The sequence below is a fragment of the Seriola dumerili genome, unplaced genomic scaffold, assembly GCF_002260705.1.
Source record: "Seriola dumerili isolate Sdu_G_001 unplaced genomic scaffold, Sdu_1.0 BDQW01000258.1, whole genome shotgun sequence".
Classification (NCBI taxonomy): Eukaryota; Metazoa; Chordata; class Actinopteri; order Carangiformes; family Carangidae; genus Seriola; species Seriola dumerili.
In genome coordinates this window covers 820,392-843,922 of record NW_019174513.1, presented here as the reverse complement: position 1 = coordinate 843,922, position 23,531 = coordinate 820,392, and the positions used below count along the sequence as shown (strand labels likewise).

The 23,531-nt window shown below is 38.7% G+C and overlaps 1 protein-coding gene across 1 annotated transcript; it reads right to left on the bottom strand.

Moving 5' to 3' along the window:
* Positions 1–1,027: 1,027 nt before the first annotated feature.
* Positions 1,028–17,613, bottom strand: LOC111230173 (ceramide synthase 2-like). The gene is made up of 11 exons (XM_022756792.1): positions 17,141–17,613; positions 8,969–9,142; positions 8,013–8,130; positions 7,794–7,912; positions 6,023–6,080; positions 5,714–5,764; positions 4,887–4,979; positions 4,277–4,405; positions 3,723–3,829; positions 3,475–3,628; positions 1,028–2,534 (listed from the first exon to the last, which is right to left on the bottom strand). The coding sequence occupies exons 2-11, from the start codon at positions 9,139–9,141 to the stop codon at positions 2,379–2,381; spliced, it is 1,158 nt and encodes a 385-aa protein (XP_022612513.1). The 5' UTR covers position 9,142; positions 17,141–17,613; the 3' UTR covers positions 1,028–2,378.
* Between the last annotated feature and the right edge of the window lie 5,918 nt (positions 17,614–23,531).

Below are 23,531 nucleotides of genomic sequence, written 5' to 3'. Positions count from 1 at the left end.
GAGGAAGAAGTACTCAGATCTTTCACTTGAGTAAAATTAGCAATAATTCGGTGTAAGAAAATACACTCTATTTTCACGCAAAAGCTTGTATTCTATATTCTTGTATTCTATAAATGCCTTGGAGCAAAAAGTACTATATATGAGCGGCGATGGAAATACTCAAGAAACGCACAAGTACATTAAAACTGTATTGAACAACATTCAATGGGTCAATATATTGGGTTACTTTTCAACACTGCTCAAGTGGAGGTGCGTGACTAAGTTAGGTAAAATGTATTTAAACTAGCACTCAGCAGACAGTAAAATGAGCTTTCAGATTATATTTACTGGATTATTATTTTGATGACATGATGTATTCATGTGTAAACATCATTTCAATACTGTACCTGGTTGACACACAGCTAATTATAATTACTTTGTAAATAGTATTGTAGTTTAATCTATTACAATTAACTTTGTAAGATGATCATATCTTTGTCTTTATATGGACGTGTTGGAATTTATAAACTTTAAGGATTCACTGTGTGTGGTGTGGTTTGCAGACATGCCACATAAACAAATGGAAACAGCTCGGGTTATTGTGATTCATGATCTTTGCTTTTATTATTAACAATACTTAGGCATCAATAAACAAACAAAAAAAAATACAAAATAAAAAAAAATAACACTGTAATTAGGACACAGCTGTTTCTTCTGTATCGTCAGGGAAGAGAGGTTGCTGGTTGGTCTGGGTTAGTAAAAAAGAACGTGGTGGAATGAGGGTGAGTTTGAAAGGAGGGTAATTTATAAAGAAGAGGAGAAAAGTGATTGATGACTGAGACAGTAGGGAAATAGGATGTTCTAGTCTTACAGAGTTGAATCTGTGATGTGAGGTGCAGACAGGAAAGAAAAGGAGAGGACATGAAGACAGGAGAGAAATCTTCCCATACATTACAGATAAGGCACTTGACATACAAATAAATTTAAAGCAGAACAACAAAGCTGCAACATTTATTATTTCATGAAAAACTGAAACATTGAACTCCTAAAAGCAGATTTCTTTAAAAAAAAAAAAAAAAAACATATCTGTAAACCCGTTTCATACACAGAATCATACCTAAAATCATTCACTTAGATCAACACTTATATTCTCACCAAGGTTAATAATATAACCCAGGCTACAAGGCAGTGAACTGGAGTAATCTGGCCGAGATTTGTTGAATCTAGAAATGGTTATCCTGTCCTATTGCATTCGCCTTAATAAAACTCCTTCATTTCAACAGAGCAACCTACCTTCACAATGATTTTATGGAGCTTCATCGCTTTTCAATGGATGCCATTATCAGTGTGATTCAAGATTCAACTGGATCAAACTGCTTCAGCCAAACCAGAGAGGAAAAAAAACATTCAGCTCCATCAAAACTAGCAGGAAGCTGTGATTTCTATTGCAGTGCTTGTGCTGAACACTCATATCTGGGTATGACTGACTGCTCAGACAGAAAAGAATTGAGAATGGTAACATTTGCAGGTCAGACATCTCTTTTGGAAGGAGGAAATGGAGATTTGCTGTAATTAAAAGTGAACTGGAATTAAAATAAGAAAGCAACATTTTCTTGCTGTTTATCTAAAAATCTGAAACCACATGTATTCCTTAAACCTTATAAGGCAGACTACTTTATAAATGGCACAGGCCGCACTGGAGAGCAGAGGCACAAAGTCCTACTGCAAATTATAACATCATATACGAGACAGTGTATGTTTGTGCAAAGACATTGCAATAGCTGAACAAACACTCATGTACTTGCATAGACAAAAATTAGGGAAATGAATGCCCTATTGTTTCACTTTCATAAAACATTCACTCTTTTGTTCTTTTGCTAGAAAACAAAAAGGTACAATGAAATGAAGCAACAAAAGATAGCAAAAAGCATAAAAGCTATAAAATGGCATTTTGACAGCAATTAGCTGGCTCTAAGGCACACAGTTAGAACAAGAAAGCTAAAGTAGAAGCAGCATCCGCCCCCTCCAGTGTCCTCTCCACACTTTATTCCTCTCCATTTTCTCCCCTGTCTCTTTGAAATTTTGGTACTGACACCTCACACTGACAATGATACATTTTTTTCTGATGACAAAGCACAAAAGCTCTGCCACTTAATGTAGTGTATATCACCTGCTGGATGTCTGTGCCCTGTAAAAGTACGAATGAACATGTGTGAGTGTGTTTTTGTGGCGTGCAAAAGTAACTGTCAAATTTCCTCAGGATACCTGCTGTTCTTGGTTTTAGGGAATGACTTGCCCCCTCCCTTCTTCTTGCTCTCTCTTTTCATTCCTCCCTCTTGCTCCCCTACTGAGGGATACGAGTCCTTCTCACATTCCTACGTCCTCACACTTGTTTGCTTTCACTCTGTCTTGCTGTGGTTGTTGTTGTGGACTGTGTGACCGTTCTGAACCGGTCCATTTTTCTTCATGTCCTTCTTATCTTCCGCCTCTCTTTCCTCCTCTTCTTCTGATTCATCTGTTTCATCTTTGTCACTCCTTTCATCATCGACTTTTTCCTGAGAAGAATTTAAAAAAGAAGAAGAGGGTGTGAACAAAAGAGGCCATTGAGCAATATCAAGGAGATTTTCCACTCAGACTGTCATGGAGCTCTGGCCAGTGTCAGAACAAAGTCAAACTGTCCAGCTGCATGCATGAATGTGTGTGTGTGTGTGTGTGTGTGTGTGTGTGTGTTATGGATAAAAAAAAGTAGAGTCCTTAATGACAATTCAACTGTTTTAAGCACTTAAAAGTCAAATGGAAGTTCTACTGCTTTCATCTTCTCTTCTTTTAAGCGGCTATAATCAATATTTGAAGTTATCAAATGACAATATGAAATGGGTTGCTCATAATGATGAATCTACAGACACTTATAACCTGAATCTGCAGCTTCCTTTGGCTTTAGAGAGCTTTATATTGAGTTTCAGCTCATTGTTTAGCTTTAGCTGCTTTGGTTCACTCTCACTTCTCTCATAGTGCTGTTTTCAGTGAATTTTCAGAATAGTCTGAAAACCCACTGTACACTACCTGCTCAGAATGAAACAGCAGACAGACACAATTAGCAACCAAAAACAGAGCTAAGAGAGAGTGAATAGTGGACTTACATTCACCAGGTAGACAGAGACATGACCCCACTTGTATGATAATGTTGCTCTCTGTCTGCCCAGAGTGTAAGCAAGTAACTGTTTGCTAACAACTTCACCATATCAACCTTGTAACATGATTATATGAGTGTTATATTAACAGTTGTGAATCAGTGATTACACTTAAACTGACAACTCAGTATTTCAACTGCAAATTTTCAATAGCAAGTACTTGTTCCTTTTCTAGTATTTTATTCATATTTGTCTTGTAATCAGCGCTGGATGATAATGATGTGAGCTCACAAAGTTAAATGATTTTATTGATGAATAAACAGAATCTTGAGTTTTGCGTGTAGATTTCTTTATGTTTGCTTACATTGTTGGTAAGGAAGCGGACTGCTATGCGTATGATGAGGACAGCCCAGAAGATATGTAGACACTGCAGAATCATCAAAAGTCCATTGAAGAAGTAGTAGCCAAAGAAGGGTTCATAGACAGTCACTGGGTAAACCCACGTACAGTAAATAATCCTGCAACCAAGACAAGTAAGGATTTAGGACAAGGCATGCAGAAAAATAACATCTAGCAGTAAATTATAATAAAACATCTGAAAAGTGTTTGTACCAGAAGGGGAAGATGACTAGACGAGTGATGATGAAGATTGCAGCAAATACAATGAAGATGTAGTTACAGGCATTTCGCCACCCAGCATAGTTGAACATCTTTGCAGACTGTCAGATGCAGAGGGAAAGACAGAAATATAGTTTAATAGGAAAACATGCAGATGCAGATAAATGGGTAATACATTTGTTGTCCCACCAAAGACAACTAAAGTGTAGTTTCCTCCACTAGGTGGCAGTGTATTACCATCAGAATTCACAGACAACACTAAAGTCTCAGTTGAGATTCAGGATGTAAAGAGTCTAAACAGCATTTTATTATTGGTAGGGAAACATGACAAAGACATAATATGTCATGGTGAAATTTCATACTAGGCCTGTTTGTAAGCTGCATTTCCATGACGCTGAATACAGCTCCTACAGTTTATGTATGTCACTCTACCATGGTCAAAGCTCACTGGTTGTGACTGCAGGCACACGTTTGCTTGCCAAAGTGCAGTTATCAGAATACTATGAATACAAACTACTGTAATGACTCAAGGAGGTGTATATATTTACCTCAAGGAGGTAATCAGAGGAGTCATGCACTAGCATGATGAGGGTTCCAGCTCGGATGTAGTTAACACACCAGGAGAAGCTGATGAGGAGGATTGTCGCTACATGGTGGACAATCTGCTCCTTGAAGTCCTAAAGAGAAGAAAATACGTTATTTATGCTGCGGAAAAGGACATTGTTTGAAATTTATATTTGTGTGCTGCATGTGTTAAGTGGGTCTGTGTGCATGGTGGTAAATCCTGCTTAGGTATCCGGGTTAAAATATTGTGTTGGAGGAACACCCTGGGCCTCTGGCAATATTTTCCTCACTGCCCTCAGCTGATCCAAGCTGAGCAAAGTCCAAACACTCACACACACATTCAAACACACGTGTAACAACAGTCTAATGTCCACCCACAGTCCATGCCAGATGTCAAACTGATCTGATAGTGAGAACAGGCTGTTTGTCTTCCTCTTGAGTGCAGGTGATCATGATGTAATAATATTATAAAAGGAAAAAAAAAAAAGAAAAGAAAACTCTCAGTGAGTTTGGGTTTAAAATCGTTCGTATGAATTATAGATTCATTTCCCATTTACTTTTCCTTCTGTCTCAATGCAAGTCAAACTCACTCACTTTGCGTTTGACATCAGAAGCCACACTGAAGAGCAGAGAGCCATAGAAGCCCAGCTCAATCATGTAGTACCAATACTGAGATGGCAGGAGAGTCTGCAAGAGAGGAAACACATTTTTCATTTCAAAATCCATATACCTACGTGCACCCCTCTAGAGAACCAACAAATGTTGAGATTTGAGAGGCTGGAACCTCTATTTTTGACGTTTTGCTTTAAAAATGACTTCAATGGTGAACAATTAACCAAATTAATGAACTGATCTTTTCAGCTCTATTGGAAGCTCTGTATTAGCAGTGTTTAAATTAAATTTAAGACTGACAAAGAATGACATAAAACAGGGACAATATGGCCTTAAATTACGTAGTAAGTACATGGATTTTTATTCAGGTTGATACCACATTTTAATCAGTAAATTTCCTTCTGTATGCAACAATAATTCTTAGTAATATATTTAATCACTTAACATGACCTGGATCCAGGCAAGTGGCAGAAAACTGATGGATGGATTAACCAATTACAAAATAATGAATGAATTTAAGTTTTTACCAAAATCGACCCTTGCACATTATGAGGCAATGAGCTTACTAGCTGCTGTGGCTGTCAGTAGTGACGGTGTTTGCTACAGGTCTGACGGCGCTGACTGAAACTCCACAAAAATAGATTAAACAGCCTCCTGTGTGCACAATCCACAAAACACCTTTGGTAGGCAAGAGAAAATATTCCAAACTTTTGCAAATTGAAAACTTTTGGATGAATTCTAAGGCCTTTTTTATGGAAAACTTGCAGATACTCTGATGTATTCAGTACTTAGCCATCCTACAGACGTACCAGCACAGGAAAGCCTTGCCACATCTCTTTCAGGTCATACAGCCAAGGTTTCTGGAAGGAGAGATGAGGTGTGAATGAGACAGCAGAACTCGACAGGTGTATTTATATCAACTGACTCAGCATGGCAATGAGTCAATGCTGCTCCACTGACAGTGAAAGGTGAGGTTATCGCAGCAAAAAATACAGACTACCATGGGCACCGCCAAGTTATGATGACAGGGCAGGTGACGAATGAGGAGGTGAACATATAGGGAGGAGAGGAGGAGGAGGAAGAGGAGGAGGGGTTGAGGTTAACATGGAAGTACTCACATCGATGAGGGCGGCCAGGCCAGCAATGAAAGCAAGAAGGTAAAAGGTAAATCTCCAACTGCAAGAGAACACACACACATACAAACACACTCTCTATTCAGTCAATGGGGAAAAGACAATAGACACATTTTCTACCAGCAAACACATAAACGCATCACACACACAGTCACAAACACAAGAATGTACACTGGAGAGAGAAATACCAGGCTGAGTGAACAGCCTGGAAAAATCTGGTGAACTGTGCTGAGAATGTCAAATCGGGATGCACGCACATGCACACACACACCAACACACACACACACACACACACACACACACACACGAAGCAGAACCTGTGCTAACAGACAATGAGCGTGAGAGTGTGAGAAATACACCAGTGGGGGAAGTAAGGGAAAGAGATGAACAATAGATTGATTCAGAAGAAAAATGTCATAACACACTTAGTGAAAGACACCATAACCAGAGAGTGAAAAACATGCAGTCACAAAAACATCTTCACACACAGAACATTAGTATGCAGAACATTAGTCCGCTATGAAGTTGCTTAAACATGACTTTCTACACAGACACATACAGCAGACACAGAAACACACACGCCACTCTGCTTCACTGTCTTCTTGCAGATGAAAGGGTCAGTTCACCTAATTACAAAAAACTTATTTTCACTTATATCTAGTGATATATGAAGACAGTTTTGGTTTAATTTGCTCATGTTATTAGATATTTATCTCAGAGTGATGGCTGTAACTAACAACTATTTTTTATTATCGAACTGCCACATGTCAGAAAGATATTCAGTTTATTCTCACATGAGGCAGGAAATCCTCATGACAGAGAAGCTAAAACTGAGGTTTTGGTTTTTGGTTGATTATCATGTCAAATAAAAGTTTGTTGATCAACGCATCATTTCAGCTAAACTCACAGCAACAAAAAACTATATGTTAAAAACAAAAATTGCAAAATTCTATTTCCAGAGACAGTATTCCTGTTGGCCCTTGTGATTAAAAAGAAACTGTCTGTATCTGTAGAGTCTGTATCTTCTGTAGTTTGGGTAAACTGACCCTTTAAGTCACTTAAAAAACTTATGTTGATCTAAACATGAACATAGCCCTGACAATGAAGCTAATGAATGACTACTTATGACAGTCACACCACAACAGAGGAGTTATACGTAGAACACAACACATGGGATAGAATAATGCATGAACAGATTGTCCATGAATGTGCTTGTGTACATGCATATCACTGCATTTGCCTGTGTTTCAATCCTGCTGATGCTAACACCATCATGCTATCTGCAGTTATTGATGTCACCCTTAAAGATATGGCTGTCTTTTGTAAGTGTCATCTGTTGCCACACTGTGAACCTTTCGAGCTAAGATTAACTTCAGAAAGATTGTATTATCAGGTTATCATGTTGTTTTAACCCTGCGTGTGTCATAATTGTATATAACTGCCCATACATAAAAATAACCAACAGTGGTGAAAGAGCCACTGTTGCCAAGGTCCTGTGCTAATGAGTATGTGGATGTTTGGATTTGTGTGTGTGTATGTGTGAGAGTGAGAAGAGTAGGGGGCTACAGGCGTGGCAGCAGCAGAGTGGCATTGTAATGAGTTCATGTTATAAATAGAGGGCTACTTTTGCCGTCTGAAATGTGCTCATATAGCCAGAGGAACCCAAGGGTGGGCAGCTGTTTCAACCTGATCTATAGCTCTACAGCATATATGTTTAAAATACAGAGAGTGACTGTGTGTTTGTGTGTGTTTTTACCTGGCTTCTCGAAATTTTTTGAGCAAACTCGGTCTGTCCTGATTCCTCCGTCTCCTGAACCATCGCTGCACTTGTCTTTCTGAGTAGCCAGTCTGCTTGCAAAGGCTTGCTATTGAACTCTGAGAACAACACGAAGAGGCCAGATTAAAGTATTTAATTTTCTGATGAAAGAAATTTTATGTTACTCTGTCTTTTTTAAGTGTGCATGTGAACATTTACCTGTGTGGGGTTTTTGGTAATGTTACAGTAGTAGGACTCCAGTGTGGTGTTGTGAGGGACTTTGAGCCGTACCGTCTCTTTCACCCCGAGTAGAGAGGCCAAGGGTGTAGCCACCGTCCTGTAATTATGAAAAGGTTGTTGAGACACAAACAGATATGAAAGGAAAAGACAGTTAAATGAAGGGAAGTTAGAAACAGTGGGGGTAAAACCATTGAAAAGCTTTCACGTTGTGAGAAATGACATACACAAATTTGAAAAAAATTATGCTAACATAAAATTTGTCAAGAAAATGTTGTTAAAGACATTACAATTAAACCTTACTGCCACATGCTGCATGTCTGTCTCTGTAAGTGCTGCTGTCTCAGCAAGTGCCTTTTGAAAATATCTGTCCTGATAACCCACAGAGCAACAGATATCATTCATGTTCATATATGTAAACAGATTAATAGTTTGTCATCTACCTCAAATTTACAGTTAGTCAATTTTTATAATGTGCCACTCAATGGCTGAGTGGGAGGCAGGAATAAAAAACAATAATGAGGAAGAGAGCTATTAGCAATAAAACATAGGTGGACTCTCTAAGGTCTGTCTGATTTCCAAAAGATTAGCTACTGGAAACAGGAACACTGCACTTGTGTGAGAAACAATAACTTGGAGGAGCAGACCTTTACTTATTATAAAGCAGGACACAGCGTAAAGCAAATCAAATAATTGCTGAGAAAAAATAGCAAGAGACAAAAAATTACATTCTGACGTAAAATAATCTAATTAGAGGTCAGGAGGAGATGACCAAGGGCCAGACTAAAAGCAGCAGACAAAGAAGAAAGACAAGTTAGACTCGACAAGTGGACAGAAAAAAATATGTAAATATAGAGTAAGCAAATGTTTGAATTAATAACCAAAGGCATATTGCAGAGCACAGATATTGAATAAGACAGAGTGAAAAACGGGCTGACCTCTCAAAAATCTGACGAATAATGAGGAATACGAGGGCGATGGGCAGCGCCACCCACAGGTCATGGGCTTTGGCATAAACTCGTCCATCCCGATCCTCCAGGTCAGCCCAGCCCAGGCCCTCTGGAAACCACAGCCGCTCCTGCCAGAACCACTCACTCAGCTCCGACAGCATCCTGCAACACAGGACACACAAGAAATCAGCACCACTCTTAGGTGTTTATTAGGCTGTGAGGCTAAAGACTCAAACACTTATAATGTACGTGTTGTAGAGGCAGAATCCACAGCCTCAAAAGAATAAAAATGAGTACATGGTTCCACCTAAAAAATGAATACACAAGCGGTCTATAGGAGCTAACTTTAAAGGCATCTGCTATACAGGCCTGCCTATGTGTATCGGAAGACATCGGTGATTAGGAATGTTTGGTACCATGTAATTAAGAGAATTAGATGATGGTACCAACATTTTCCTCTTATTGGAGGCCTGCCCGTAGGTTTTTCCTAATGCATATAACAGAGCACATGCAGCATGCAGGGAACAGGAGGCCCACGTGAGGGAGAAGAAACCAGACCAACAACTGAGCAAATCTTTTGCTTCATGCTTTTAACCCCAGCGCTCTCCTAAACAGTCGACAGCAGCTGTGAGTTGGTTTTGACGTCGAGAGTGCAGAGATGAATATTTCTGCTGCTAAGTTCGGGGAGTGGCAGAGAAAGAGAGTAAAGGGTTTGGTGGTGGGGGAGAGTTAGTGTCTGAAGGAAGTGAGTCATGATTCATCCATATGTGCAAAGCCATGGGGGTAACACCCCCCCTCCACACACACACTCCCTCTCTGGATTCCCCTTACAGATCTACAGTAACTCCCCTCCCACCCTCTGCAGCTGTAAATGCCAAAACCATGTAAACCGCTTCACTTCCACTCCCATCCCCACCCTGCTACTCCATGCCAGTAATCAAGAAGGATTCCCTCTTTGGCCCAAAGAGCTGAAGCCATGCGTAATGCTCTCTCTCCCTTGACTATCTTTAAAATACTCATCTCAAATTACATTTTGGAAATAATGCACTGATAAAGGTTGTACCGAAGAAAAGCAGGGTGTGGTTAAACACCACTAGCTAAACTTTCTTCACTGAGTGTGTGCTTCATAAATACGATCCACAAAAATAAAAGTCCTTATCTATGACGAGAGCTGGGTCTTTGATAGTGCCAACACAGTACATGAGTTTCAGTACCAGAGTATCTTAAGAAGCGACTTCAGTTTAAAATCCATAGGATTCTCATGTTATCAGACCCAATTTTGACACTATGTAAGCTGTTTTTTTCTGCAAGAGCCACTCAATGTATTTACATTCTCTAAATATCTATCTCTATGGTAACTTTCATCATCAGTGTGGGATTTTCTTTCATTGCACTGTAAACAGTTAGACCAGTTGCTCTTCTGTTGTATTTCTGACAAAGTAGCTACTCAAGGAGCGCGTCCACTGAGAATTACAGCTGTTTATTTTTTGTCAATAGGCTAATCACTTAAGCTTGACAAATGATAAATACAAGAACTTTTCTCCAATAAAACTGTATAAAAACGGCATTTTTTAAATTGAAATAATGAACTAAATGATCAAAGAATAAATAAATCATAACTGATTCAGATATCTGACCAGTTATTCCACACCAGCTTTTCAATACTTGGTTTTACTGACAGGCTTTGTATTGAGTTTGATATACATCATATGAGACATGTCTATGTCTCATGCCCTGATTAGTTCTTCAGCTAATTTAGATCTCTCAGTATCGGACGCTGACAGACCATCCCTCATTAAGTCAATCCTAAAGGTAAAACATATTGCTGCTAGCTGTAGCCTCTGACACTGTCCATGAGATGGTGTCATGATTGAGTGTGTCGGTTATTTTCCACATCATGTCATGTTAGTCATGGCCCCCGTTTCCTGTTGCAACAGCACGGCTGGCCGAACATTGGGCCTTTCTCTCTCTCTCTCCCCCCTCAGCACAGGTGGTGGTGGATATGAAGGGTGACATATTTTTCCCAGTCATTTTGCCAGTTCTTCCACTTCAGTAGCACTGAATCTCACTTCTCCTCTGAGTGTCCAGGCAAATCTCGTGAGCTCTGCTGAACAGCATGTTTTTGTGTGCATGTATGACTCCATAAGGAAGCTGTGTAATCTAAACAAAACAGATAACTAAATGATCTTCTGAGCACAAACAAAGATGGTTCAAAGGGCAGGACTTCTGAGGACTGTAGACAGTTACTGTACACTGACTATGCTGTGTAATAAATGATTTCCCATAATAACGACTGACTGTAAACTGTTAAATAAGTGTATGAAGCATAATTAGGCTCAATATAAACAACTCACACACATTCCTGAGTACAAATATACACACACCAAAAACAAACAACAAAGGAGGAAAAGCTTGCATTTAAACAGTGACAAATTCTTTATATTTTGCTGCAAGTGTGTTGTGTGGAGGAAGATTTAGGATCCCAGAGGATATGTTCAGGGTTATTTGTTGAGATCATCCAGTGAATTCAGCATGTTAAAGCACTTTTCCCCCCACAGCTTTCCTAACACGACATTCCATTGGCCCACAGGATCATATGACCATACTCTGACCATTTCAAAGGTCCAATAAAAATAAAGGATGCCTCTGGCAGGGGAGGGAGGAAGGAAGTTCTCTGACTGTCTCTCTCTTTCTCTATTCCTCACTATGAATATATATTACAAGGATGTGGTGATTGTAAACAGAGATCAAGCTCATGCCTGGCAGAGTACAGTTCCAAGCTGTAACTGATACGTTTCTTTTCAGCTAGGCTAAAAGCAGTTTTTTTTTTAAAAATGAAGAAATAAAGGGAACAACCCCCTGAGGAAAACCTAAACAGACCAGACTGGAACCTGGTACAGAATCCAGGAATATTTGGAGAATGTAAACACACTGCCACCATACCGAGGGAGAGCTCCAGCTTTCCCATTCGATCTCCATGGATGAATAACATTTTATGGAGTTTTACAGTCACCCAATACTTTGTTTATCTAGAGGAACGCCAGTCATGAGACATTACCAATGTGCTGTGACTGTGAGTCACTCATAACATACCATCTATGTGTACAACTACCCATTTACTCATATCCTTCCATACTTAAGTTGCTCACTTACAACTGAATCATTCAACCTTTAAAAAAAAAACCCAGCAGGAGACAGACACAAGGAGATCAGGCAGCTTAGATGGTGTATACTGTAGGCTGCATGACATGAGAGCTCAAAGCTGAATTTGCAGGTTTGATAAGTCATGACAGACTGGGATGTTGACTACATACTGATAACACAAAAGGTCACACAATTGGAGCCAAAATGGAGCAGAGTGATTCAGTTAAATCAGCAGCCCTAAATTATATCATGGTCTTGAATATTTCTGTAGCTCACATTAAATGCACGATATGTCATTTTCTGCTGCTTGAGTTGTCGCCCACAGTAAATGGTGGGTATAAAGTATGTCAACCTTTTAACTGACATCCCTCACTTCTTGTGGTCCAACACGCTGCCACAGTTTACAGATCACAGAACAAGCCATGATATTGTCAATGCACATATTGTGGGATGAAGTGGCTGTTCAGGAGGCTGGGATGCTTTCTGCACATGGTTGATTAGTTGTAACTCAGGTCATGCCTTGGACATTTTGAGCAAGATGATTTTGACGGTGAGTCATACAATTCCTTCACATTTTAGACGTTCATCAGGATCATGACAGAAAACAACCAAGAATAGTTTTTATCAAAGTAAAAAACAAATGGATTAGGCAAACAGAGATTAAAGACGATGACTAAGTGGGAGAAAACGTCAAATTATCCCAGGGGCAGACAGTTAGTCTGTGTTTTAGACAGAGATCACAAGACAGTCAACTTCAAGACCTTTAACAATGATCTGTGACCCTGATGAATTATTGATGGAGAGATTCAATCAGTCAGCATACTGATTCGAATAGGCCTCTTCAGGAGGTGTGAAGGTAATATTGTCATGCTGATTCTCTTCTCCTGTCCTTTGTGTTGAGTGGAACCTCTGTGGGGTAATGATAATCAAACACTTACAAGACTGAGGTACTTCTGTGCAAAGAAATTTAAGGCAACAATCCTGTCTTCAACTAAATTACTGATTACTCAATCAACAGAACTGAAGAAGTAGAAGATGTTATTACTGACAGATGAAAGTTGAAGTTGTTTTGTGTCCAGGTTAGGGAGAGATGGACCAAAATCTAAAGCTGTTTTATTCCCACTACACTGTCAGGGTTTTGTGTGTAACAAGAGGGCTTCTCTTTTTAGTGATTCCTTTAGTTAGTCCACTGACTATTGTCTTTTAGATTGTTATGAAATCACAAAAAGTGAAAATGGTCATCATGGTTTCCCGGAGCTTTTCAAATTGCTTGCTTTGTTTGACCTTCCTAAACCAAACGCAAAGATATACTATTTATAGTGATATATAACAGAGACACATAGCAAATCCTCACATTTTTGGTATATAAATGACTCAAACGAATCAATTATCAAGATTGTTGTTGAATACTTTTTTCTCAATGGACTAGCCGAATAATTGACTATTATTTCAGCACTACATTCAGACTTTCATAGGACTTCACTGAAAGATTAACTTGACTTAACTTAGCTTTCGTCATTACATGCGCACATATTTGCATTAGCCTACTGTCATGTCATAGATTTACATATGCATGAGTATGCATTTGTGCTCATGGTGGTACACACAAATCTCAAGTGCTTACAAACAAAACCCAACAAAACAACAATTCTATTCCCATGATATCCCTACATTATGGGAATATTATAGGAACTTCCAGTGGCTGTGGTGATTACATGTCAGTGAGTTTACAGCTACCTTATTTCAACTTTCTGTCAGCTTGGTGTCTATGCTAGCTTTAATAATCCTAGCTACCACTAGCTAATTGCTACTCTAAAGGAAGCAGCAGAACCCTAAATGGAGACCTCACACCTTTTATTATATAAAAGTACCAAATGTTACATTTTTGTTAATACTGAAGCATAAATGCATAAACAGCATTTTACTGATGTAGCTGGTCGATGTGGAGCCAGATGAGTCAACAAGTCTAAGAAATACTAAATACTTAATACTTATTTTAGAGTTTGGATTTTCTTTTCCAGTATGATATTTCTCATTCAGATGATCAACAGCATCCTAATTTTGGATGCAGATCACATGTCTATTAAGAATATAGCCTATTTTTAGAGGAGAAATCTTAAAAGAATGGCACGGTTCAAAATAAAATGTAGTTTAAAATATAATGATAAGAGTTGCAAGGCCATTTGAATTGTCACTTTTTACATTTTTATCAAATTAATGACAATAACAGGATTGGCTCTATGGTACCAGAAATAATCAGAGTAACAGGGATGACAGAACACTTATTCTACTATGGACACTGCAAATTTTTGTCTACACACTACTGTGAAGTTTTATCACCAAAGTTACATAATATTGTTTTGCACTTGATTTGCATGGCTGATTCAGTGAAACACATTAGATTTCTAAGAAGTCTAATTCTTTTTTGTCACTGCATTTCCATGCATGCATTACTGACAAGCATTTTGAAAGAAAAATGACTTTTATTGAGACTGATTATTTTCATATTGACATATTGAAAGCAATTGAGTCATGTTATAATGTGCCATACAATTTATATATATATAATTATAATTTGCTTTTCCACTGCACCTAATGGCATACTACTTACAACTCACAAATATATATTATCTGGAATCACAATAATGCTAATAACAACTAACTAAACAAGGTAATAAGCTCAGTAACATCACTGCCTACCATACCTACAGGATGCATAGGACTCAAACAGCACTAACTAAAATGTAGTAGATGCTCCTATGCTACCCTTACTGAATACACACATGATGACCTTTAAATTGATTTAATTTATAACTTTCAAAGACAGTGAAACTAGGGTAAACATTGATCTATGTCATCCCTGTTACTCCAAAGTCAAAACCTGTTACTCTGGACAAGTAACTTGGTCAACGGTAACAGGGTTGAGCATTTCAAGCTAATTTTCTCATTGCTAGCTGAAAGATCAAAGTCACAAAAACACATGCGGTGTACTTTGAAGGGTTATTACTTGTAGATATTGATTATATTATGAGAAATAAATAATTGTTTAGATTTATATGTTAAAAAAAAAATTAACAGTATTGATTTATGCTTGTCCCCCCGAAACATGAGAAGTAGTACATCACAGATGAGAGGAATACATGTCCTTGAGCTGTTGGCATTCTGGTAAATGATGTCACTTCTCCAACGTAACAGATGGAATTTCTTGTACAGTGTTGTTTACAGTAGCTGCCAGTAGCCCCTACAACTCTATGCCTCAAGCACCTTGGTTCAACTCCTGTTGTTTTTAAATGTGCTATACAAATAAAGTTGACTAACACTATATTTATTACAAATTAGCAGTCCATCTACAGCCACTAAATTGATGAATTGTATATAAAATGCTGTTATTGCTAAGTTTGTACACCACACCCCTTCATTGGCAAAGTAAGCTCTATGTTGTCACTGTGTAACAACCAATGGTGCACTCATCACAATGGTTTAAAAGATCAGCTGATTACACCATCGCATAGAGCAGTGGTTCTCAAATTTTTTCACGCCAAGGACACCTAAAGTGACACAAATTAGACCACAGACCTCCATTTGACAAGATTTCGTCCTATGAAGTGGAAAGACTCTGACGAGGCTGATCTCGTGCTTGCCAAGGAGGCCAATCATAAGTGCCCACAGATTGTCATAGCCTTCTATGAGGAACGTCTCACCTGGCATGAAGACACTGACAAGAAGGAGAAAGGTGCTGTAAGCGCGTGAGTGCATCACCTCAGGAGGAAACGGGACCTCCTCCACTGCAGGGACAAGTTTGATTCAGACATTTTTCACACCAAACCTCCCATTCTTCCTCTTTACCATGTCCAACAACAACACAAAGACAGCGGACACAGTTGTGTTATCTCCATCCATGCTCCATTGGAGCACAAGGGCCCAGACTGCTGAGAAGGCTCCATCAGACAGGAGGAGAAGCTGTAGCGGACATAGGTGATATGCTACTGGGGAGGGTTTCTGCTGTTTTGTCTTTGTATTCTTTACCGTCTGATGAGATTTTTGCTTTTAGATGTTTTATTGCATAAAGTCTTTGAAACCCATGACCAAAATAGTCATACATTCTGTCATTGTGTTACTTATGGATGGAATTATAGTGAAAATAAATTGATCCCCTTTTTGCTGGGGACCCCCAGGAACCCCCTCAAGGACCCCTGAGGGTACTCGGACTCCACTTTGAGAACCACTGGCATAGACAATAGAGAGTAAATGGTCTTCGTATGAAGACTTTACTAGGCTTAGGTTATGTATTTGCACATGCAGAATGGACAATGAATGAAAACAATAAACATTTGACAACAACCAATTAATTTGCTGTTGCCACTCATTCCCACTGTCTCAGGGAAATAACCCAATCCAGTGAACTGGATCTTCTTCAACAGTCCACTAACACTATTTTGCAAGGTTTTTTGATGAGGGTAACAGTGTTGACATGAAATTCGGGAACAAATCAAAGGGAACAAAGGAATTAAATCACTGTTTTTTTATTGTTAAACAGTGTTTTAGTATGAATATTATATTTATACCAAAACACTGTTTAAGAATAACATTATTTATTATTATAGATTATTATATTTATTTACCGCTACAGTAATTTTGTGACTATTTATTTCTTGGGGACGCAAAAGGAACCGATTCCAGGGAAGGACCCATGTGTACTTATAGTGATAATGTGACATAATCTGCAGCTATTTAGCAAACTTTAGAAACAGACCACTATTAAACCAGGTCGCGTTCTTGTCTTCAAATCGGTTAACAGATTGATTAACGTACTTTAAAAAACTACTGTAACAACTCTACGACGCTATGTATGAGTTATAGCAGTTTAAACCCAAAGGGGCCCGTTTTAATTAATTGACCTACAGGAGTGCGTAATGACGTCTGCGCAAAGTGCGGATGCAGAGCGCCGCAAACACACTCACGTACACATAAACGAATAACGTCTACTTGCTGACATGAAAGTGAAACGGTACTTACTTTGGTGTTTCCCCCGCAGTGAAGTGAAAAATGCGGCTTTCTGAGAGGAAAATATTTTTTTTTAATCTTTATCCACAAAGTGGTCCCGGTCCCTGCTAGCTAGCTAAAAAACCTAACGGTCCCGTTGTGTGTGCCCAGCCCGCTGCTTGGCTCAGAAGGGCGCAGTTTGTGTCCGAGTTTAGTATCCGGGCTGGTTTTTACATCTTTCCATAGAGTACAAAGTTTGTTTTTCCTCCGTATAAAAAAGATTAATGGGGATAAAAACAAAAAAAGTATCTACAAATGGGAGAATATGTGAGATGCTGCAATTTTTCTCCCAGCAAATGTTCAGGGTATTTTCGCTCTCTCTCGTCGTGTCCCAGCAAATCTCTCTCCCCCTTATGTGTCCCGGGAGTCGATGGGGTATGTCTGGGTGTCTGGCCGGGCAGAAGCCGAGGTCGGGCCTGCAGGAGAGCGGACTGAGAGAAGCAGAGAGAGGGAGGAGTGACGGGATAACGGAGTGGGAGGGGCGCAGATGACGTCCAAGCACATGAGCATTTGGCTGACACACACACACACACACACACACACACACACACACACACACACATACACACACAAACAACTGCATTTTGTTTCCGGTCTGGGAGAAGTTTTACCCCCCTTCTTTATCTTATTTTTAGCCCTCCATTTTCTGTAATTTTACGTTCTAATCGATAGTAAAAGTACGTTTGCCTTTCCATCTTTACACAGGAGTCAAAGCTATTGCCCCTTCAGCTCTGACCTTTGACCTCCTTGTTATTTGCAAACGTAGCACAATGCTGTATTCATTCACAGGGAATTTTCAGCTTAACGTAAAACTGTTTTTGTTGATGTCATAAATTTATAGATTTAGTGATCAGTCAAAGAAATCAAATCAAAGAAAATTAATTGGCAATATTGAGGTAATTGATTGTCGGTTTCAGTTATTTGTCAAGCAAAAAATGCCAAATATTCTCTACTTTCGGTCTCTCAAAAGACACGATTTGCAGACGTTCTTTTCAATATATGACAGTTAATTGAATATGTTTATGTTTTGGATTCAGACAAAGCAAATACATCACTATCTTCTGAGAAACTGGGTTATTTTTTTCACAGTTTAAAAAAATGTTTTATAAATTAAACATTTAATCAAGAAAATAACCATTAGATTAATTGATTAGTTGCAGCCCTACATAAATTCTTATGTAGAATAGTTAATACTAGTTTCATTTCTTTAAGTATTTAACTGTCCTCCATCAACTAGCAACTGCATTTGTGATGAAACACAATTAAATTCTATTCTGCCTTGAGAGCAGTTTTGGTAAGTGAAGAAATAGTTTATCATTCAGTGGCATATCTTCACACAACACGTGACCCCATGTAAATACAAACATCCATTGTTAATGTTGGTCTTTGCAGGTTAGTGTAGTTTTATGTGATATTTCTGTTGCAGTTACTCTTCATACAGCCACAGCTTTTTTCCAGAAGGACTTGGCTATCTTCCCATCCTCGTGACCCCATGAACTATAAAAGAAGCATGTGAGGGGTTACAGGCTGACATACACCACAGTATGACTAACCTTGAGCTTGTGAAAGAGCTTGCCCCAGATAGTAACAGTCTGCAAATGTGCGGGTTCAAATGGACAAGGTCAGTGAGGTTGTTGATGTTCAATGGTAACTGCAAGCTCTGTGGGTCTTCCTTAATTTTACATTCATCTTATTCAATGAATGATATTTTCTCATGGTTTCTGAGGGTCCTTAAAAAGTCTGATACGATAATCTGAATTTTAGGCTTAAAATGTCTTAAATAGCTGCGATTTTGACACGTCTTAAAAATTGATTGGATTATTATGTTAACATGTTTAACATGTTCATAAAGTGGCATTAACTTCAGTCTTGCTTTTTTGGGGAAAAAATGTATTGGTCATGCTGTAACAAGACTACAAAATAAAACCAACAAGAAACCCCTGGGTTTGGGCAAACTGTGTAGCCCTGTCAGAATTTATCTGAGCAAACCCAGCTAGTGTGTGTACGCTAACGTGGCATCTCCTCTCATCAAAAAATAGCAATTTATACCATTAAGTTAAAGTTGTATCTGTTAACGTTAGAAATAATTAATCCCAACTCTAACCATAACCTACATCTGAATGAAAACTCAACCTTAAAACCAGTCTTAACCTTCAAACAGCCCTATGAAGTCATAGTGGTCTTAAAAAGGTCTTAAATTTAACACATTGAAACCTGCAGAAGCCCTGGATATTAAAAAGTAAAGTAGACATCTAGTAGTTGTCTGTTATTCACTGCTGTCAATATGGTTATATACTATATTACTATATTATAAATTACATCTGCACTTACACAACAAAAACAATATGGTTTCATCCTTTAACACTGGGTCACTAGTAGAGCAATTCAAAAGGTTTGAAAACCACAGGGCTAAGCAAATGTTGTGAATCCAGGTGGTGAGTTTTTTTTTTCTTTCTTGTGCATTAAGTGAACCCCGTTATTTCAAATACTGTATTATTTGGCCACACAGCTCATTAATAATTTAATCTGGCCTGCACACTTGCACTCATCAAATTGTTTTTTTTCTCTCAGTAAATTTAAATGACATTAGCCCATCAGGGGAAAAAATGTAGAATTATTGTCCCACAGTGAGAAGAGTTTACTGGAACAATGTTCTCAAAGATAAAGCAAAGAGCATTAAATTCTGCTGATAAATAAGTAGCCTACTCCCATAAATGAATACAGTAGATAACAAGCTTGGCGCATCAATTGGGATTGTAAACGCTTTCTCTTCCTCTGATTACATACTCTCCACTTATGCCCCCTTCTGGTCACAAGACAGATGTGCGCTCTCATTCATGTGATTTGTGTTGAATCAATCGAATCCAGATTTTTACATAAAAGTAATCATTAAAAATTCTCTCTCTCAGACACACACACACACACACGGACAGACAGACACACACACGCACAGACACACACACACAGACAGACAGACACACACACACACACACACAGACAGACACACACACACACGCACAGACACACACACACACACAGACAGACACACACAAACAGACAGACACACACACACACACTCTCAATAAACCACATTAGGACATTTAGTATGATACTTTTTATTTTAACTTAAAAAGAGAGTGGATCAAAAACAGGATTCAATAAATTAGAAATAAATATAATTGCTGTAATAATTAATACATACATTATAATTACTCGATTGCAAGAGTCTGACAGAAACAGGCCCTCAAAAGGTTTTCTCTAGAAAATTCTAAAATGAAAATATTGCAACCCACTCAAACCCCTTCTCCCAATAAACAAAATAACTGATAAATTAGTAAATAAATAAAAAATAGCTCAAATATTAAAACCTCCCGAATAAAAGTGCAATCCCCCCCTCCCCCGTGTTTCACCTAAAATCTAAGTAGAAATTTAAAATATGTTAGTGATTTCCCACTTTACAATTTGGAATGTAATATCCCTTTATGTAGATGATGATGTTACTAGTGGTAATAATAATAATAATAATAATAATAATAATAATAATAATAATAATTATTATGTCGCTGTGTCCTGTTCAGTGTTTATCTAAAGTAGTATTCTTTTTGCATTTTTTCTTGTTTTTTAAATGCTGCTCTTTGTAAACTAAATTATTTACAGGTCATTAGGATTTTCTCCAAAGTCTCTCTAACCTACTCATTTAATCGTCTTTTTTGTATTTTCTTCCTTTTTTTTATTATGAAACATCGGTCCCTCTATATTTGTCATGTAATAGACATGGTATAGACATGTTAAAGTCTATTGAAGTGATATATCAGCATTTTTCATCAGTACCTTCCATACACACTTGGTCTGAGTTGTCTTAACTGTACTAAACACCCTGTTGGCAAACTCCACACAGACTATGGTCAAACCAAGCTCTCGGCTGTATGGGTAAGATTACTGACTCGCATGAACCGTGTGTATCTGTGTGAGTGTCGGCAGGTGTGTTTGTTTGTGTGTGTTTGTGCACTTTATGTACATTTGTATATCAGCCTTGTACCGTTTGAGGTTCTGTGTTGAGAGAGCATGTATATTCGTGTGAGTGTGTGTCAGTGTATGTGTGTATGTGGCTGCACTCTCCGGACGCTCAAAGGTAGCAGACAGTCTGAAAGCACAATGAACCCTGGGATTCCACCTTGGCTGGACTCTGAAGGGTCACCTGTGAGGGGGGGAGTTGGGGGGAAGAGGGAGTGATGCATAAACAAGGAGAAAGGGACAGAGAAGGAGGGAGGATGTGTTAGTTATAAATACACTGGAGCTCAATGTTTCTGTCTCATCTTTACATCTTGACAAACATGCCCCTCCCATCAAACAAAACTCTTCTGTAGGCATGACTTGAACTGCTATCATACGTATTGCAGCAACCTGCACCTCAGGATGCTCCTAGCTTGTCTTTGTTTCAGTTTCATCTTGGTGAGTTAAAACAAGAAGACATCATTCACAGTTGTAAAGCTCTGTCTTTCAACAGCAGTAAATCATGGTGCTTTAACATATACACACACAGTGTCTGAATCATGCAACTCAATACAGTGAAAATCCATTATTCGTGTCCTTGTGTGATTGTGTGTGTGTGTGTGTGTGTGTGTGTGTGTGTGTGTGTGTGTTTGTAAAGCTCCAGTATCTGTTAATAACGTGTTTATGTGTGTGACCTTATGAGCATGTGCTGCACTCATGTGCCTTGAATCATGGCAAGCAAACACTACTACCGACATGCATCACTCTCTGGCATTTGCAGTATAGAAATTCTGGGTGACAGTTTGAATCACACTAATGTAGGGGCAGCAGGTTTCAAGGGCTCAAATAGACGTTTTTATTAGACAGGTCCATTGCACATAAAGACCCTCTTATTACCCACAAGGATTTGTTATGTAAAGGTTTGTCTAGAAATAGAAACAGAATCCTTTATTTATAATGTGTGCTGCCATGTGACGGTGCCTCCACACACTGACTTGACAGCAGCTACACATTTTCTCCTCTTTGGTAAAGGTTAGGGTTTGTGGAGGATTAAATTTACCTCAAAATGTATCCTATAGATCCTTTATTTTCTCTGTGTTATATTTCTCCCAGAATTCCTATAGTTGAAGGCTGTTCTCCAATAAGCAAGAGGCATTTGTTTTTCCACCATGACAACCACATACCCTTTACCTTAAAACTCGAGCTAGAGGGATAGAAAGAGGAGGCTGGGATGAAGAGAAGAGGAGAAAGAATGTAACAGAGAAAGTAAGAACAAGAAGGAGGAGATAAAGGGACCAGAGGAGAAAGACGGGCAGGAAGAGGAGGAGGAGGAGGGAGATAGTGAAGGGGAGAGGGAGGAAACACCACAAAAGCAGTGATAGAAGATGTAAAAGAGACCAAGAAAGAGAAATGAAGGAGCAAAAAACTAAAGTGCCACATCAAACAGTGTAACAAATCAGAATCCAGGATTACAAACTCAGCCTATCAGAGTACAGCTCAACAAAATGCATGCTCACCCAAAATAGTGTGCTTTTGTCATTGAACTTACATATCTGTTCTTTTCTCCTCTGAACTGTGTGGACCGTGTTGTGGACCAGTTTTTAGCCATATTTAAACTTATCTATACTGTACTTTATAATCATTAATAATCATCACCTCTTGTCCAACATTGCCTGCCATTTTTGTATGTTGCATAAAATCATAAGAGTTTTTCCATCAACAATTTATTGATATTTGGCAGTAAACTGTAGTGCTAATCTACATTTCTTCAACAGTCCTCTATAGAAACCTCTGGAAAACCTCTCTATACAGACACCAGTACAACAAGGATTATGCACTCCTGTATTACACACTAGCAGTGTAACACAGACACAAATGTACACATAGATGCCCACGCTCACTATTGTACCCAAACAATTTGTTCAAATAATAATGACACCAAACAGAACACTACAGAAACTGATCAAAAACAAAGCTGCAAAAAAATAACAAGCGTTTCTACAGAATTTATCAAATTACTATGCAGTGATTAAGTGTATCAAATATCCAATCAAATCAATTGATTCTAAGTACAGTCCTGACTATAGATAGTTATTGATCAGTATGTGCACAGGTCAATACAAAATAAAGTCACAATGCACCAAACACAGTCTGTGGTCACTACAGCAACAGGACATGCAGGTCAACGCATGGCTGGTTGCTCGAGGTGACAGAACAAAAATTGCCAAGGGCAACCAACACAGGCAATCAATCGCCACAGCAACCCAAACACAGGCCAACCAATCAACTTACAACAATGCGAGAGGAAGGGGGGGTCGGGGCTTTATCAGTCACTAGGCAACCGTTGCCATAGCGATGGGGTCCTCGTGAA